Below are 20262 nucleotides of genomic sequence, written 5' to 3' on the forward strand. Positions count from 1 at the left end.
ATTACCACTTTAACCACAGTACATTGGATAGCCAATCTACTATTTTACAAAAGACAATATTTTGTAAAAATTTGTCGCTGGAACAAAATCATATCAGATTGGGGTCCGTGCTCTGCGGTCCTTGACCTGGCTGAAAATAACAGATTGTCAATCACAAGAAAAAGTGTTATTTCTCACCGATCAACACATTGTGTGGCGCTATGAAAAATAAAACTGCATCCTATGTTTGGGGGGGACAAAAAGAAAGAAAAATGCACCAGCACACGGTACAATTTTAACCAGAAACTAAAATGTTCAATCTAACTTGTAAATTAATGCACTACTTGATCATACTACAGTGTCACATAAAAGCATCAAAAGTAGCAAATCTACAAGATTGAAACGCGTTTTGAACTTCTGCAGTTTTTTAATTTGAATCCTGAAAAGTAACAGTTTTAGACATATGAGGCTACAATCTACAAGCTCACAACAAGTCGCGACGCATTGTGAGCTTGTAGATTGTCTATTTTCTAATGTACGACTTAAGTGGTTATATTTCTCGAGGTCAGGTGCAACTCTCAGAATTAAATAAACACCTTTTAAGCTTAAAGCGTAGGTTGGTAAAAATTGATAAAAAATGGTGGTACCATGGACTCATGGGACTTCAAAGTGGAGGTCCTTGAAATGAGAAAGCTTGAGAACCTAGTGGTTGCGGGTCTTGTGACTGTGAAATGACTGTAATTTGAAATAATTTTGTATGTTGTTGTTTTGCGTCTGGCGTAGAAGACATGCATCCCGGTGCCAGCAAAATTTTCATTAAATCTCATTAGGTTTCATTAAAGGCGGTCAAGCCCCATAGTACTGAATGCCATGGTACTGTACCAGAGGTATAGAGAGGCCCATTGTGGTGTGGCCGTCAGGGACACTGCTAGCTCTGAGGTGTTGCGCTAAGCGGCCATACTACGTCATAATGACATCTCCAGGGAGCCATCTATGGCGAGGTTGATTGCACTGGGGCATCAGTGACAACCCACTTCTTATACACAGTGGACCCCCCCCCCCCCCACATCAAAACACCAGAACACATAACCAGAATAAACAAAGTCACTCAAGAGCATAATAAAGTGGGACAGAACTGTACTTTTTTAGGCCTCGATCTGGCTAAAAGAACAAGACGCCCTCGCTGGTTGAATTATTTCTGCCATGACCTGCGTCATGGTCCAAATCCACTTTCCATTTCTGTGGGGTTGTTTTAGATTAGTGGTTCTCAAACTTTTATTTCAATGATCCACAGTTTGATTGTTTACTCACTGTTTACTCACTTTTTCAGGATAAGGGGGAATAAAAAATGTGTTCCAATGGATGCAATCTTGTTAATACGTTAATTCATTGGTTCAATATTCATAACATCCACAGAGACTTGGACACATCAAGTGTCACAGATCAGTTGTTCTAAAACTTGTCAAGGGCCACCAAATGTAGGCCTATATGCAGTTGGCCACGAACCCCCATCTGAAAAGGTTTTGCGCTAGGGACACCCCAGAAGAGAAGATTAGTGGAAAAACAAATGAAAAATAGCAGTGCAAAACGTATAAATGGATAAAGTGGTTAAAATGATTGTGATGGCAACCCTTCATTGAATATTTCAATAGGTGCACGCTAACCCCTCCTACACAATAGATAGCACAATAGAAAATTGGAAAGAAAGAAAAGGAACTGAAGGAAAAGGAACTGAGTGTTTTTTCTTTATTTTATTTTTTATTATTAAAAAAAAAATGTCTGTAACTTACTTAATTTACAACAACATGTTGGAAGTTTGAGAGCAAGAGTGTCTGTCCTGTTGTCTGTTTTGTTTGTCTGTTCACACTTGTCATTGTTTAACTGTTTTTTGTTTTTTCATGTTTATCACACTTATGTCTTTTTTATTATACTGTATGTGGAACATTTACATTGCCTGTTATTTTTTTCATTTTTTATTTAACTGAATTACTTATTATCATTGTCTAATCTGAAATTGTCATACAAAAAAAGCCTAATAAAAACAGTATTAAAAAAAAAAATGATTGTGATGGTTTATTAACTACTTTTGTGTGATCCCCTGGAAGCACCGTTTTTGGAAAACAACCTCTGGCTACTCACCTGTACTTGATGAAGGGTGACTGATGCCCATGCTAAATTAGCTGTTGCAACCTGGGGAAAAAAAAGAAAGAAAGTGACACTTAAGCCAGAAAATGTATTACAAACCTCTGCAGAGGTGTCTTCTTCACCTTTCCCCACCTATTTATTGGAGTACCATTTTCTATTTTGTCAGGGAGAGACAAGATCCAATCCCACACCCCTTACCGCTCAGATCAGCTAACACAGGAAGTCTGTTCATCTTCTTCGTTAAAAACACCCTGGCCAACGCTCCACACGTCCTAGTCTCCTCTCCCTCCTGGCTCCCAAACTGTGGAATAAACTCCCCCTCTCAGTCAGAACTGCAGACTCACTCATCATGTTCCACCGCAGTCTGACAACTAGTCTCCTCGGGCTCCATTTCACCCCCAACCACTCCTCTTCCCTTGTAACCTTTTACTTGCTCATATTACAGCATGTTGTATTATCTAGATCAGTGTCTTATTAGAATAATGTTTTCTAAAAACTGGTCGACTATGGCCCGAAGTCCAGACTTGATCTGTGGGGAACCTTTCTGAACCCTCGTGACCCTAACCCTAACCCATTGGCTTTGATTAGGTAGCCTGTACCATTTAGAAAGGGGAGAAAGGGGGCTATAGGTCACAATGACCTGGGCCCTACCATTAGTGAAGGGCGGGGGAAAGCAGACTGACCTCCTGGTGGCTGAGGTTGAAGGGCTCCTTGCCCCAGTAGCGGTGCAGCTCCAGCACAGCGATGAGGTCCCCGATGGCAGTGAGGATGGGGAGGCACAGGACCGAGTGGACGTGCTGCTGGATCCCTGAGTCCTGCCCCGTTCCGTCGGGGAAGCGCTCGTCCTGCAACACACAATGGACCCCCATTTGATGACATTTCTATCACCGGGACACCCAATTTATATTGTAAAATCAATGTTAATTTAACTCTGAGAGTTAGTGTACAAATGGAACCAAATGGGAACCAAAAGGGAAGCGGCTGGAAGTTGAGTGCATATAGCCCATTCTGACAGTGTATTAGAAGCAAAGGGACCCGCGTAGGGGTCATTGAAGTCTTACACTCATGATGTCCTCCACTAGCGTCGTCTTTCGACTCTTGGCCACATGGGCGGCAATGGTGGTCCCAGACGCATTGGGGCCCAACGGGATGAGGCTTGGAGGGCCGTCCTTGGCCCCTGTAGGAGTGTACAAACACAAACTCTACGGAGAGGAAGAGACAGGCAGACAAGACAAGATGGAGAAAGAGAGACAGAGAGAGGAGAGAGAGAGAGCGAGAGAGAGAGAGAAATGTGAAGTATGTAGTATTATAACCACAGCAATGAATAATGAATGACGTGTTCTGCCGTGCACTTACATTGTTGCATTCTCCCAAGAAGTAAAGTGCAAATCCATCAGCTTTTGTCGCTGGGGAAATTGAGAAAAGCAAGGGTTGTAAACGTGTATGCGGGCCCGTGCCTGTGTGTGTGTATGTGTGTCTTGTTATTGTGCAGTTTTTTAAATAATGTTTAGTTTTCAACACTTAACGTTAATATAGCGATATCACAATATTTGGCATAAATGTTGTCCATATCGTGCAGCCCTGGCTACAACCAAGCATAAAAATTACTTTTTTCCCAACCCCCCCCCCACGGCCCACACACACACACATTTTAGTCTAGTTTTGATTTGTTAACGAAATTGTCAGTATATTTAGTCGTTTTAGTCATCATAGCTTAGTTTTTATTTCGTTTTCATTCCTTTATTTCTTCAGTGAAAACAGGTAGTCATCATCATCAGGCCCAGCTGGTGTTAATATGTACCTGTCTTGATGATGTTGCACAACTCATACAGCAGCAGCTTGTTGTCTCCGCCCATGTCCAGCCTCTGCTCCATGTAGCTGTTGAGCTCATACACCACGCTCTGCATGTTGCTGTCCTGATACTGCCGAGCACAAGGCGCGCGCGCGCACACACACACACACACACACACACACACACACACACACACACACACACACACGTGTTGTTGGTGTCGTGTCTCCATACACTAACTTTTTGTGTTTTTGTGGGGTTTTTTTGTGTAAATTAACACCCTATTTGATCATATACTACACCGTCACACAAAAGCAGCAGATCCACTAGCTCCAAACCCATTGCACGTTTGCTAGCTTAGAATTTGAATCCTGATGTGGGTCGTCACGTCACTGCTGTATCCTATCCCACCTGCCAGTGAGGATCCCCCACCGGGAGGACAGAAGATTATTTTCACCCAGTGTCAATAGTCTATTGTAATCCTGGGCGCTACACTCCCTCTGCCAACCTGGGGAAAGCAACAGACTGACCTTCATTCAGTACATGAGGAGTCCAAGCTGCTTCTTTTTACCTGACAGGGGGGAGCACGTTATTACACGTTATTTCAACCAGTTCCTTTCCCCTCCATCAAGTGGATTACTGAATGTTTTTTGTGAAGGTACCTACCCTATAGTATAGGGGACACGCGGAGAACATGCAAACTCCACACAGAAAGGTCCTTTCTCCAACCCCACCTAGGGTATGGGCATTGGGTACTGATGCAGCAGAGGAGAGAACACACCCCAGCGTAAAGTTCTCAACGGGCCCAAAGATTAAGGCCCGGCCCGGCCCTAACTGGGTCGGCCCGAAGCTTCAGTGGTTCAGTGTGTGTCTGTGTGAGTCACTGTGAGAGTGAGAACGGAGTTCAATGGACTTATCGCCAAAATAAAGGATTTATGTAGCTCACGTTAGACTGTTAGGGCTGTATTTTGCGTGTCTTAAGTACCAGGTCTTATTACCTAACTTGAGTAAACTAAAGACCTGGAGGCGTGATCAATGCTCTTTGGCTATTCTGAGTGGCCAAAGAGCATTGATCACGCCTCCAGGTCTTTAGTTTACTCAAGTTAGGTAATAAGACCTGGTACTTAAGACACGCAAAATACAGCCCTGGATGTTCCATTTACATATCATTCTAATGGATTCCATTTCCAGTGGTGGTGGTAAGTAGCTCCCCTTAGTTTTTTCTGAAGTGAAGCAGCTATGTTCAAGACTTCCAGGTATCGTTATTTTGGAAATCAAATAGCCTGTAGCCTGCAGTGGACTGTAACATTGCGTGGTCATCATACACTACAGAATTATATCATTTAGTGACCTAATCAACGTCATATAGTCACCAACCGATCCATATAGACAACATTTTAGCTCAGTCCAACTGCAACATGACGAAAACCTTTTCAGCTATCGTGTGATAATCTGATTGATTTTATAAAACATTTAGCATATGAACTGAAGCTCATTTGGTGCGCCGCAAACCAGAGGCCAGCCAGCGGTATAAACAACAACCCCACCGTTCACTTCTCTCTGGTCATGCCTGCGCACAGTCAGTATGCAAGTCTGAAATCCCAGCGCGCTGCACCAAGCCCCCCGCCTCCACTCCTCCGTCTTCCTCCTGTCACAATTAAGTGAATTAATCGCCGATAGCACAGCCCGGCCTCTTCATAATGAATACATACTACACAAATAACAGAATTGCTATTTTTACTATAATAAAGAAAAAAGGAGAAAAAGAGAAAGGAAAAAGACAAAATCAAGGAAAATCACTGAGCCCGAGGCCCGAAAACGTTGGGTCGGGTCGTGTTCGGGCAGAGTTTGAGAACTTTACCCCAGCGTCCCCAGAAACGAATAGTCTTTCGTTGTTCTGGTGTAGTATGCATACAGTACAAGGCATGAAGTGGTCAGATGGGTGGGCCGTCCGTGAACACTTCCACGATTTCCAAGTAGATCTGCTGCTTTCGTGTGATGCTGTATGATCAAATAGGGCGATAATTTATGGGGGAAAAACCCCCAAAAAGTAAAAATATGGAGAGAGGTTTCTGCGATGGAGGTATGCTATGATTCTGTCATTCACACAGACAGATAACCTTTCGTCTCAATCCTACCCTGCTACCTCACCCTGCGTCCCCCTCTGTCATTCATTGACATCCAAGCCCAGGGATCCCCCCACAAGTCCCCATTAAGAGGAGGAGACCATCCAGAGAGCTCCGATTAGAGCCCTAGTCAGGCCTCACTGCTCAGCCGCGAGCCTAAAAAGTGTCCCATTCTATTATGTAACGCGCCGGCCGCCCTCCCGCTTCATGCGAACGAGGCCAGAGAGCCGTCTATTTCTGTGCCTGCCTGCCTGCCGAGGGGGGGGGGGGGGGGGGGGTCAGGACAGGACGGCAGGGAGAGAGCAGTGGTGGAAAAAGTACTCAATTGTTTTACTTAAAAGTATCAATACTGCAATGTGTATTGTAGTAAAAGTCCGGAAGTACCAAAAGTAGAAAGTACGCTTTGTGCAGAATGTCTCATTTCAAGTTTTCAAATGTTATCAGAGACAAACATCTTTCGTATAATAATAAAAACAGATCTAATAACAGATCTACAAGCTCACAATGTGTTGCATTGTGAGCTTGTTTTGTAATAATAATAATCAAAATCTACAAAGTAACTAGTACAAATACCATACCTCAAATTTGTACTCAAGTACAGTATATAGTAAACGTACTTAGTTACTTCCCACCACTGGGAGAGAGGCCGCGCCGCCTTCCCATATCCGTCCACATCCTGTATTCTCAGACGTACTGTATATATGGATGACGCACTGATGCAGGGGTCACGCAGACCTCCTTTCTCATTTTCTATCCTCCCATTGAGTGAGTGGGTGTTTTGGGGCTGTGTGTGTCTGTGTGAGTGCATTGTTGTTGTTGTATGTCGATGGTCTCTAACCTCTGTCGGCCCTCCCTCCCTCCTTGGGCCCGACACCCTCAGTGTCCCAGAGGCGACACCCCCGTCGCATGACTCATGTGGATCGTTGCTGTCAAGTAGAAACCTCTTATCTCCATGAACTTTACCGATTAAGACCTGAGGCCGATGCTACAAATGCCTTCTAAAACAGCAGTTCTCTTCTCACACTTCAAAGACAAATGTACAAGCTTGCCGTGCGGCACAAGCTCTGAGCTTGTAAATCTGCTGTCTTTGTAGAGTCAGCGCGAAAATCTAAAAGGACTCCACACAAAATAATTGAAAGTAGCAGATCTACATGCTCGAGCGCACTACTTTTGCCGTTTTTGAATTAGAATCCTGAAAAGTAAGGAGAGGACAAACACATCACTAAAGTAAGGAGAGGACAAACACATCACTAAAGTAAGGAGAGGACAAACACATCACTAAAGTAAGGAGAGGACAAACACATCACTAAAGTAAGGAGAGGACAAACACATCACTAAAGTAAGGAGAGGACAAACACATCACTAAAGTAAGGAGAGGACAAACACATCACTAAAGTAAGGAGAGGACAAACACATCACTTTTACTGGGCCGACAATTCCAGCTGGCAAATTAGTTGGTTGTTCGTCAGGCCCTGGGAAGCAAACTGGAGCTGGAAGGTCGATGAACGATGAGAGTGAATGAGCGCTGGGTGTACACGCTTATATGAATAAATACTCACTATTATACTATGTTAAAATATACTTTTATTGTCCTGGACTGACCTTTTGGCAATGGTCGCAATCATTCAGAGATAATGTTTATTTATGTCGGGTGGAAACCTCATTATGTCCAAAACAGATACTTTTCAAAAGTAGCAGATCGACAAGCATAAAACACAAGCTGCGTTTTGAGCCGTGCTTCTTCCAACTTGTGGATCTGCTACTTTTCAGGCTTTTGCATGACGCTGTAGTACGATCAGTAGGGCGTTGATTTACCAAAAATACACGCGAAAAGTTGGAGAAAATATGGAGATAAGTGTTTTCTGCACGACAGCAATGGTAAGCTTGTCCACCAGTCTCCCATTGTCTTCTATGCATTCCATCTTGTTTGCCTGAGATGGGGTACGGATCGTCTCTGCTTACCTTATTTACATAGCCCTGGTTTCCCTTGACAAAAAGCATACTATGTCTGTCTGGTACTCGTGCCGGAGGTTTCCTCGTTTCTCTATCCTCACTTGAACCCGGAAGTTCAGCTCGCACCGCCATTTTGACGACGGTCATGCCAGGTCTGTTATTATTCCTGCCCCCACCTCTTCCAAAGGAGCGAGGAGTGGGGCTTAGGAGGCATTTCTGAGGAGCTATGAGCAAGGATACATGAGCGGATGGATCCTTCCAGGCAGACCTTCCAAGCTGAACAGCATGATGTTAATGACTCTGGCCCTACAGCGGGCAGTGTTGTGTTTGTTATGTCTGCAGAGACACGTGTGAGTGGGTTGTCGTGGTGGGGTGGTGGTGTGTGTGTGTGTGTGTGTGTGTGTGTGGGGGGGGGGGGGTGCCCATGTGAAACTGTAGCAGGGGCAAATTAACTCCTTTGATGCCACCATTAACCCCAGCGCTGTGTTTTTTTTTAGAGAGTTTGCAAAGTGTCACACCGATTGGTCCAATTATAGATAAACATTTCATAGTGCCATCACAACGCTGATTTGAAAAATGTATAGTGGCATTTCTTCCTCTGCCTAGTGGGAATGTGATCGAGAACACGCGTACAGCGTTTAACACGTTTGCACGTTCCCAGTCAGGACTGGATGCACCTCCACGTTGAGCCACCTGTACCATTCTAGAAGGCAGAACTACACTCATTTCAAGGCAGGGTCACCGATCTATGGTCACGGCCATAGTGTGAGTGTCAATAGCGTGTGAATCTCGTTTGCGTCCGAGCATAGGCATGGTAACGCCCCGCCTGCCTGTGATTGGCCTACCGACACTGCCCGGCTTGAATGTCCCCCGAGGTGGATAGTGCTGGATAGTCTAATTTGTTTGTATGTGTAAACTTGAATAGTACGATCCAGTAAGTGCATATACGCAAAACACAAAAATCTAAAATATGGATATAAGGTTTCTGCACGAAAGCAATGACTGTCCATGCCCAAAAAGTAAATAAAAACAAGGCATCACCATAGGGAACAGAATGAGCAAGAGGCACATGAAAGTCAGTGATTTGACAAGACAAGACAGACAGACACAGACACACACACACTTACCCTGCTGACTTCTTTAGCTGATGTGTCATCTAAAAAGAGAAAATAAACAATGACAAATTTAGTTGTGTTGAATGACGAGATAAGGTGTGATTCATGAAGAGATTGCACAAATAAACGATATACGACAATGTGTGGCGATTTCACATGGTGATACAGGTTCATACAAAAGATAATTAAGTCAACTCTGAGTGTACAAGTGTAACCACATGGACCCATAATGGTCCATTTGGTTCATTTTAGTTTTTTCGTAAATGAACGGCCTAACTTATACTACAGCTGCGTCACGCAAAAGCATCAAGAGTAGCAGATCCACAAGCTTGAACCGTGGCTCGAAGCAACCCGTTTTGAGCTTAGATCTGCTACTTTGACTACTTTTGAATTTTTATAATTTTGTGATAATGATGATGGCTTCGGCCAGTCCAAACAAGACCCCGGACTGATAAGTCTGGGAGAGTGTGACTCGGTATGAAAATAAAAGCCATTCACATGGCAGCGTGCGTCTCTCACCAAATAGCACACATGACCATTCGCCGCCCCCCGAATCCCCTTTGATATGTTCTCATGTGATCAAAACCATGCGAAAAGCCCTACAGAATTTTTAAGAAGCGTCTAGCGTTGGGGGGAAAAAAATGCTGACATTTGAACCGGGTGTCTTTTGAAATGAGCGTCTCTTTGTACATGCGAAGAAGGAAAAATAAAGCCATGTACGCTGTTTGTTGTTTCAGACATTCCTCCAGTATGCTTGGCGTTTCCTAACTTAGCCCTGAGAGCTATTTTGGAGTTAACCCCTGGCCAGAGCTGACGTCAATGCAGGAACACAGTGCTACACTTGAAAAAAAAGAATGAAAGAAAATAAAATCATGTAGGACAACCCTTGAGGGGCCCTTATTCATATTTTATTTTATTTCCAGGCACAATATGAACTAATAAACAACAAAAAAACTGTTTAAAAAAAAAAAAAAAAAATCTGAATTATGTTTTATTTCCTTCGTGGTTAAACTTCCTTCTCACGGAACCTCTCACGGAGTCTCTTGACCCCATTTTGAGTTCCGCTGGTTTATGTAGAACCCACATTATGTAAATAGTGTTTATTCGGGGTGGCTAACGTGCTAAAATAGGTGCTATAAAGCACCAAAACAGGTACGAGATTACGAGCCAAAGCCACTTTTAATGCCATTTTGCACAATGTTTTGTCAACTCTCACAAACTATAAAACTAAAGAAAAACACAGAGCAGGGAATGGGGTGAAAACACACACAAAAGCATCCAGACACGTTCTAGGATCAGTAATAAAGTCAAGGGCTTAAGGAGCTTGCATTCCTTGCCCTTGGCAGGTCAAGTTGAACTTGCTTCATGTGGCTCTGGATAATAAGAGCATCAGCTAAAGGCCTAAAATGTCAATCTAAACATGTGTTGTAAACCCATTTGAACAGATCATTGAATCAATTTCCATGTATGTCGAATATTAGTCGAAATGGGAACACATCTTTCTCAGTGCTGGGACTCCGAAGAGTGCAAATGTTAACCATTCAATACAATTCAATAAACAATAAACATTGCGGTTAACATCCATTTGGTTGCATGTGTACACTATTCAGAGTTACATTAATAGAGAGCATTTACTGTGTAAAATGTGAAAATGTGAACAAAATCGTTCCCAGAGTAGGCGCTCTATTTTCATGTTAAAACTCATTCGCCGCCACACGTGTGATAGGTGCTCCATTAACAGCGAAGAAGACTAACATTGTGGATACTTTAATAGCGCGCAGGATGGTTTTCCAGGAACCTGCATGGGCTCATTTCCTGCGAACCTTCGGTTATGTACTATGAATTAACATGCAAATCGAATCGTCTCTGTCTCTGTCCAAAACTCTTACTTTTCAGGATTCAAATAAAAAAAATAGCAAAAGGTAGAAGATCTACAAGCTCACACAAGCTTGTGGATCTGCTACTTTTGATTCTTTCATGTGATGTTGTAGTATGATCAAGTAGGGCTTCAAGTTACGAAAAAAATCAAAAGGTAAAAAGATATGGAGATAAGAGGTTTCTACCCGACAGCGACGAAAATGGTAATAAAACCAAGTTACATTTCACATGCTCTCAAACTCAAGCCTCTCATTTTTATTGTAAGTTTGAACAGCGCTTTCTTGATGACATCACAGATTACAGTTGTGTTCTGGCCCTGGGAGAAATTTGTCATGTTCACAAATTGTGACTGAGCTTTCCAACACCATTAGACTCACTGTGTGTCGAGGTGGAGCTCACTTTTTGAGGGGATTTCCTGCAATGACAAAACCTTGCCGGATTTATTACGCCAACACCAAATAGTCGACCAGCGGGATCGTGTCTGGGATGGATTAGTTGTTCTTGTGAATTCAACACATTTATGGGCTCCTAACCAACAAATCAGCTTATTCACTGACTTTCTTTTGTCAGATATCATGAACCAAAATGTAAATAGTGTGTTATCAGTGTTGCCACTAAAACATATGCATCATCTACATCAAAGCTGGGGTATCCCAGGGGTCTTTAAGGGGATTCCAGGGGGTCCCCAACTACATTTATGTATAGCATCAAAATCAGTTTAACCACTTCAACTGTATATACATCAGCTATTAAAAATATATATAATAACAACAACATCACAAATCTAGTATAGGGGTCCATGTCACAAAATGTTTTCAGAGAAATGGCGATCTGCAGCCAAACTCTGTAGCCTACATATTAATCTGGGGGTCCTTGAAATGAAAAAGTTTGAGAACCACTGTTTACATCTTTGCAATGCATTGCCAACGGAAATTAATCTATAAATTACTGTACGTAATATATTCTAAGCATCTGCGACTGCTACACAAAATAAGCAATTCTGAACCCAACCAAAAAAACAAAACCAAAAGTTGTCAGCCGTAACAATAACATCTTTGTTTGCATCGTCAGGTTGTATCAAGAGATTAATTCTACTGGTACAGTTACTCCTGAGAGCCAGGGATGTGTGCGTGTGTGCGTGCGAGTGAACATGTACTACACAGCTTAGTTTGTGCGTGTGTATATGAGACACAGCCCAGTAGTCGGGTCTAATGGCATCCCATATTGTGAGGGACCTGCAGTGTTTTGTGTCAACAGAATGAGGGGAGGACCGGCTAAGGTACTAAAGGTGCTAACTACGGGGTGGCTGTGGCTCAGGAGGCAGAGCAGGTCGTCCAATGACCCGTGGGTCGGCGGTTCGAATCCCGGCTCTTCCTGTCTACATGTCGAAGTGTCCTTGGGCAAGACACTGAACCCCACCTTGCCTCCAGTGGTTGCCACCATTGGTGTGTGAATGTGGGAAGTGAGGACGCTGGCGTTGACTGTTCGCCACTTCACCTCCCAATGTATGAATGAATGGACCATTGTAAAGCGCTTTGAGTATAGGCATGTAGTGCGTGAAGCGCTATAAAAATGCAATCCATTATTATTACATGTTCGTAGACAACCGCATACTCCATATATTAAGATATGGTACAGTAAAAAAAATGTCATACCTTCACGACATACGGTACACAACCGTATTAAAAAATAAAAAATATATATAGTTAACGTAAAAGCTTAGCGCTGCTGGTGATAGAAGTCATTATAGCATGTCTGATGTTGTCTAGCCCAGTGCCTCTCAAACTGGGAGTCGGGACCAACAATAAGTTCCGCAAGCTCGAAGCAGTAGCACGGTGCTTAGTTAGCTTGCATGGCCAGACACGAACCTGCCAGTTCCCCCAAAAATTGCCCTCAGTGATAGTCTGGCCACGCAAGGCTAGTGCTTTGTGACACGTTTCGAGCGTGTGAACTACAGGGGAGGCGGGAGGGGATGTGGTAACTGGGCTTAATATGGAGATAGAAGTGATCTGCCCGACAGCTACGATATCAAATTGGGTGGTTTTTCCAAAAAGATGTACAAAAAAGGGTGGGAATTAGGGATGTCTCCATCACAAGTTTTTTCTCCCCATCCGATTCCAATCATTTGAAAACCACGTCACGATAAGGTGCGTCGTTAGCTTGTAGATCAACTATTTCACGCTATTCCTAAAATAGTGGAAAATAATTGAATATGTCAGTTTTCTTTCTTTACTTACTGTATATGTCATATCTGCCCTGTGCGACAATCCAAAAGGCAAACGAAAATGCAATTTTTATTCATAATGTTCCAGTGTTCAATGGCTAAAGAACAAAATTAAAACCGTTAATCGCAAATTATTTCAATGACAATTAATGGTCAAGTAAGAATGTCATGACAGCGACAGCCCTGAGTGCAGCTGCCAAAGCTAACACAGTCTTCCTGTGTCATAACAACTATATGCTTTGAAGAGAAGTCTGACAGGCATCTAATTTTGTTGTTTTGTTAGCTCGATAAAGAGCCATGTGTTGACTCTTCCAGGGCCAAAAGGGGCAGTAACTAAGTACATTTACTCAAGTACTGTACTTACAGTATGTACACTTTTGAGGTATTGTTTTATTTTACTTGAGTATTTGCAATTTTCAATACTTTTACTTCTACTCCGCTAATCTCATAACCAAACATTGTACTTTTACCTCAATACAATTATTTGAAAACTTGAGTTACTAGTTACTAGTTACTTTACTAGTTACTTTGTAGATTTTGATAATTATTACAAAACATGCATTAACCACTTATGCCCTATATACATTTTGAAAATAGCCGATCTACAAGCTCACGCATTGTGAGCTAGTAGATCTGCTACTTAAAAATATATACATTTTGATACCAATATAACAGTATTTCTACATTGCAGTACTGATATTTTTACTTAAGTAAAAAGATGTGAGTACTTTTCCCACCACTGAAAAAGTGTGTTGTCAAAGTGTTTCTCCACAATTCTCTGTATCAAAGCCTTCGCCGCGTCGCAGACAACACCATGCAAATCGTTGCTGTCGGGGCAGAACCGCATTGTTAAGTTGAATCCTAAAAAGTGAAGCGTTTTGGACATACAGTAGAGGTTCCCACCCCGATAGCAACCAAAATCTTAATTAGAGTTTCCAGGGTATAAAATTATACACGAGCTGGGGCGCGTGGGAACCTCCCTCCTGATGTCAAAGCCTGCAGGTGAGACGGTTCCTCTGTCACAGTGAGTGTGTGTGTGTGTGTGTGTGTGTGTGTGTGTGTGTGTGTGTGTGTGTGTGTGTGTGTGTGTGTGTGTGTGTGTGTGCACTCGCGTGCGTGCGTGTGTATTCTGCCACACAAGCACATCTTTGTCTGCTTATGGCCGTGCTCCAAACACATCTGATAAACAACATCAGCTGCTTAGCATCTAGGCTCAGCTTAGCTCAGCACAGTGATGGAAAGTAATAGAGTAGATTTACTCATGCACTGCCTTCTAAGCAATGCTCCGCTTGGTTTAACGATGGGAAATATCGTAGCGACAATATTGCCCTCCAGCTGTTGATCAGCCTTTACAGGGCATTACTGTGTAATAGATTGCCACAGGCCGTCGAAGCTAAAAAAAAAAAAAAACTCAGACGTATGATGTGAAATAGGTAATGAAACCGAAAGTAGGCAGGTATCATCATCATCATTTTTCGACCGCGGTCGAGATCATGGATTTCACAATGCCACGCCAGACTTTCAGGTCCTTCATTGCCATCCCCAGTTCCATGCTTACTGATGCATGTGTCCCGAGCGATGACATCAGGGAACGACAGTTTTCTATCTCTGGTCTGCTTTGAGGCAGGATTCCATAGAAGGGAAGATAGTGAAGAAACACGTTGCCGTATATTAGATATAGGTAGATAGGTAGGTATAGCTACATGAGGAGAAACACGGACAATGAACGTAGGCTTCATAACTACGTATGTGTGCAATTTGTGAGCGCCTGAACACGTCCTCTGCCTGCATGTGCACATTATGTATCGCTTGCGCGGACACCGACATTTTAGGACGGCATCGAAAATAGATAAAAAGAATAGCCGAACAATAGCCCCAAATAGCTAGTCCAACCCCACAACTGCCTTTTTTGCCTTTGCCTTTTTTTCTTTTTACTATTAAGACTTTTTTTTAATTGTTCAACTAGACGATCTACATCGACACGTTGTGAGCTTGTAGATTGGCAATTTTAACTATTGAAAAAAAGGTAAAGATAAAGAAGTTTAGGGATAAGGGGTAAGGCACTGGCAAAAATAGGGCCCCAAGTGCCTAATCCTAATGCCAATTTAAATCCTAACCATAAAACAAACTGAACAAATGATCCTCACAATGTCTGTTTCTCGATGTACTTGTGTGGTGACATTGGGTCCTCACAGAATACAAGTACAATCCTCCCCCCCCCCCCCCCCCCCCCCCCCCCACACACACACACACACGTACAGACAGCTTATGTAATGTTGTCCGTCACATGAGAGGGGACGCGGCTGGCTGGAAGGATAGCTTGCAGGAAGCAGTCAGTGTGCGTCTCTAAATGACAGTCACATGATGACGGGTCAGAATTCAAACAGAATTCATTCACTTTGTTTCTGTCACCCAAACACACTATTACGACACAGAAACGGAAATATGGGCTTCTACTTAGGAGGGGTGGGGGGAGAAGAGATTGGGGGAGGGGGGGGGGGAATAAACCTTTTACAAGTTAAAATCCATGGTGTTAATGTAACTTTGAGTGTACAAAACAAACATGGAACCAAAAGACCGTTTTGGTTCGATTGTGTACACTCTCATAGTTATACAGCAGACCCATTATGGCCCTCATTTATCAACCGTGCGTACGCCAAAATATGGGTGCACGCCGAAATTACCGAAATTTTCGGCATTTACCATTTCCACCAAAGCCTGAAATTGAACTTGTGCCAAGAAAAAAATCACGTCTGGTCGGGAGCTGTCGTACTCTTTGTCCTCACCTGTTTTTCTGTCATAGAACAGCAGAGCAGCATTGTTTGACCAGCTGAGAGGCTGTCACAGGCATCTAAACATATGTTTTCACTCCTAAAATGTATAAAACTAATAATATAGCCTACATGTGAAAAAAATATATTTTGTAAAGGCATGTCATATGAAATTGGTAGGATATTTCCAAGTGTGCAAGCTTATTAAAATTGCGCAATTAAAAACAATGCTTTAAAAGCCATTTAAATAGTGTTTTGCATGAGCGCATACTGGTAGCCCCCCGACCCCCTCCCCCCTCCTAACTTCCATGACTGGATCGAGAGGCATTTGCAGTGCTGCAGCTTTAGATTTTCTTTTCGTAGATAAGTAAGCCTGGGACCGAGGCTATGCAGCTATAGTCAAGTCTACCAACCAACGGCAACTGTAATCTACAGCAATGTCTTTCTCGCGTTACGTCTCGTCCTTTTAATTAAGGATAAACCCGACGCGCTCGAATGCCAATAAATGTGACATGCCGACAGTGTCGACCGTGGGGACCTTTTTCTTTTTCTTTTTGTCATTATGGAAAATCACGGGGTGCCAACTTCACTTCTTAAACTTTAGGCTGCGCATGGAGGCAATCTAATATACAGTGAGTAATGTCATAAACGTGCATGCAGGTCAGTGACAGAGACAGACAGAACAGGAGTGGAGGAGGAGATGCAGCTATTCGCAAAACAGCATTTGTCACAGGCTGTGCGTGTCCAAACTCATTCCAATGACGTGCGCAATGTTATTTAATTAATGCTTCACATAATCACAGGTTCAGGTTTTCGTTCACTAATCTTGTTGTATATTAAATGAATAAACATTTTAATAATAGCATAATTATACAACTAACACACAGTGACAGTTGCTTGCAAGTTGCATGTGCGTGCGTCTGTGTGCGTGTGTGTATGAGAGGGGGGTGAGGCGGTCAGCAAGGCAAGGAAGGCTTGACGTTACTCATGTAACTATGGTTTCCAAGGTCGTACTGCAGTTGTTCATGTCGCAAACACGAGGGCGAGGCTTGATTTCATAGGGCGTGCCAGATAGATTTCAGCCGTCACATTTATTAACATCGGAACGAAATTAAGGAAGGATCAGCTGTTTGCGATCACTTTATAAATGCCGTGGCGACGTGGGTGTACTACGAAACCTACACTCGAATTTGAGGCATATTTTACACTCAATTGATAAATGAGGGCCTATGTGTCCATTTGTATACGTATACGTATAAGACAAGGACCCCAAAATTATATCTATTTATACATATAAATGTACATATATCTATGTACATCCGAAAATATTTTGTGCCAGGGACCCCCAGAAGAGACAATTTGATGTATTTCAACATTTTTCAAAAACATTCAAGGTTTAAAAAAAAATGAAAACAAGCTCACAGCACGGCACCAAGTGACGCGCTGTCAGCTTGTAGATCTGCTATTTTTGAATAGCCAGCGCTAAAATAAAAAATGACACGGACGTTGTTTCCGGTTTTAATGGGTTAAATTAACGATCCAAGATCCAATTCCATCCCATCAAACGTAATGACCACTTTGCCTATGTGTGAAAGGGCAATCAAAGTGTTTGTCATTCGAGATCTTATAGTGGTTGCAAAGTATACCAAGACACCCTGCAGAGTGCTCTGGTAAGTGGCTACGCATGGTGCTCTTTCTGCCACCGCAGGAAGTAGACTTAAAGTGACATTACCGTTTGTGACGTAAAACACTCAACCCCAACAGAAACATGTGGTACAATTAGGGAACCGTCAGCCTAAATACTCCCGTTTTCTTGGAGCTTTGGTTGGTTCAAGGTTGCCTCTCAAGACGATTTAAAGAGGTTTGGGTTGTGTACTAGATCATTGTTTCGAAAAAAAAAAAAAAAAAAAAAGAGAAAATGAAAAACTTGAGAAACACTGCCCCTAAAAGATTGTGTTATTTTATAGACTTATTTTTTAAGACCAAATGTACATGTGCATGGTCTTGAGACAGGACTGACACTATGGAAATCTGTACCAAGACAGCACTCCAGAGAGTGAAGCTGGACTACGGCCCTCTCCCCCATATATACTTTTAATGTGCTGTGTTCACATCTGGCCCACAACCTCAAATACAATCCCCATGTTCTCTTCCATCTTTACCTGTCACTTTCTACTGCGGCACTTTGTCAAAATCGCGAGGTACTCATAGCGAAAATAGCTGACAAGCTCACAACACATTGACACATTGCGTGCTTGTAGACTGGTATTAATTAGGGTTGCCTAAATAACTTGCCTCTATACAGGTAAATGAATGGGCACTAAGTATTGATAGTAAATTGTAGTATGCAATTGCAATAATAATGTGCACCTGACTTCCTTCATGGTACACTGTTCTACTGTATCGTTACATGATTTTCCTAAATTTTTGGCTTAAATATACTTTTAACTCACCAAAACCGTGTTTTTCAGTGAAATAAATTATTTTGAAGATCTAAACCGGATGTAGGAAAATGATGTGTGTGACGCTCGTCTTTTCTTTCACCCGGAGAAGACATTGTGTGACTGCGATTGTCGGTTCTTTGGTTATGGGAATAAAGGTTGTTTTGACTAGGGCCGCAATCTGGGAAAGGAAACATCTAAAGAGCTTCCGGTTCATCATAAAGCACTATAGAGACCATTTGACGTAGCTTTACATCATTGGTGCTTAGCAGTGCTTAATTTCTAAATTCTTAGGTGCCGGAGCTCCCGTGCGTGCACGTACACGTGCACAACCAACGGCCAGCTCACCCATCAGAACACAATAGAATAGTCATATAGACGTTTTTATAGGCCTATGTCTTTAAATGTTCTGATGAATTGAAAATGGAGGACCCTGAAGTAACAAGTCTAAGGGGCGATTCACACTATGGTCCCGGGTGTGCACTCGGGACCACTTCGCAGATGTTGTGGTAGTGTGAATGATGCGTACCGTTACCGGGAGCGGATCGCCCAACCGTCCCCGGGACCGCATGGGGGGCGGGTCTCTGGACCGTTGAAGTGTATTCAGATACGGATCGTTCCAATGTGAATGCATGCGTACCTACAGAAGGAAGTGGACTGTTTTAAAAAAAGAATGTGACAATCTCTAGTCGACGAGCCAAGCGTCAACAAAATAAAACACACAGTCGCTGCACGACGCATAACACCAGCGCATTTCTCAACGCCGCTCGTCTCCTGTTGAATCTGCGTATACGCACAGCACCGCAGTACGCGCTGATCTTATTCTGCGGACTACACGTGGCTCTTGGGCTTTGCTTGGCATAGTTTCCAAAGTAAAACAAAATAATAATAATAATAATAATAATAATAATAAGTAGAATCCATAGCAAACTAATATCAAACACGACACTGGAGCACAGGAGCACAGGATTTAGTCCGTCTCAGTGTGAATTGCCTATCATAGGCAATTCACACTGAGATGGACTGAATCTGTTTCATTGGAACTGTTTCCGAATACGGTTGCCTGGTCCCCGATGGCCATGATTCACATTGCCCGAGATTCAACAGCGCACCCGGGTACACTTGCATAACACACTTTAATACTCCAGATGGTGGTGTGCTTGATGGCTGGCGCGCCCGGACACTGACCATCAACTCTGCGACATTGTCTCAAATAAATCCAGACACACATTGCATTGCCTCTTTGGCTCTTTGCCGTTATACTACTTCACTGTCAGCCTGCCTGCTATTCACTGTGTCAGTCAGTTCTGTGCTCCAGTGTCGTGTTTGATATGGATTCTACTTCAGCATTATTATTATTTTGTTTTACTTTGGAAACTATGCCAAGCAAAGCCCAAGAGCCACGTGTAGTCCGCCAAATAAGATCAGCGCGTACTGCGTTGCTGTGCGTATACGCAGATTCAACAGGAGACGGGCGGCGTTGAGAAATGCGCTGGTGTTACGCGTCGTGCAGCGACTGTGTTTTTTTTTGTTGACGCTTGGCTCGTCGACTAGAGATTATGTCACATTATTTAAAAAAGAAAAAACAGTCCACTTCCTTCTGTAGGTACACATGCATTCACATTGGAACGATCCGTATCTGAATACACTTCAACGGTCCCGAGACCCGCCCCCCATGCGGTCCCGGGGACGGTTGGGCGATCTGCTCCCGGTAACGGTACGCATCATTCACACTACCACAACATCTGCGAAGTGGTCCCGAGTGTGCACCCGTTGATCTGTGTAGGCTACTTCCGTTTGAACTGTACCCATTCTACAAACTGAATACAATGTCCAAT

At 43.0% G+C, this 20262-nt stretch overlaps 1 protein-coding gene across 2 annotated transcripts in view; it reads right to left on the reverse strand.

Moving 5' to 3' along the window:
* Window positions 1-20262, reverse strand: part of pde10a (phosphodiesterase 10A) — a 75232-nt gene that overhangs the window by 24981 nt on the left and 29989 nt on the right. For both annotated transcript variants that reach the window (XR_013965303.1, XM_080782365.1), the window contains exons 3-8: window positions 9123-9151; window positions 3926-4046; window positions 3481-3530; window positions 3186-3326; window positions 2808-2969; window positions 2119-2169 (exon numbers count right to left, since the gene is read on the reverse strand). Coding sequence is in view for 1 of the 2 variants with exons in the window: in XM_080782365.1 (XP_080638491.1) it covers window positions 2119-2169; window positions 2808-2969; window positions 3186-3326; window positions 3481-3530; window positions 3926-4046; window positions 9123-9151 (554 nt within the window). In the remaining variant the exon portion in view is untranslated. The remainder of the gene's footprint in view (window positions 1-2118; window positions 2170-2807; window positions 2970-3185; window positions 3327-3480; window positions 3531-3925; window positions 4047-9122; window positions 9152-20262) is intronic.

Source organism: Protomyctophum bolini, assembly GCF_963924005.1.
Source record: "Protomyctophum bolini genome assembly, chromosome: 14".
Classification (NCBI taxonomy): Eukaryota; Metazoa; Chordata; class Actinopteri; order Myctophiformes; family Myctophidae; genus Protomyctophum; species Protomyctophum bolini.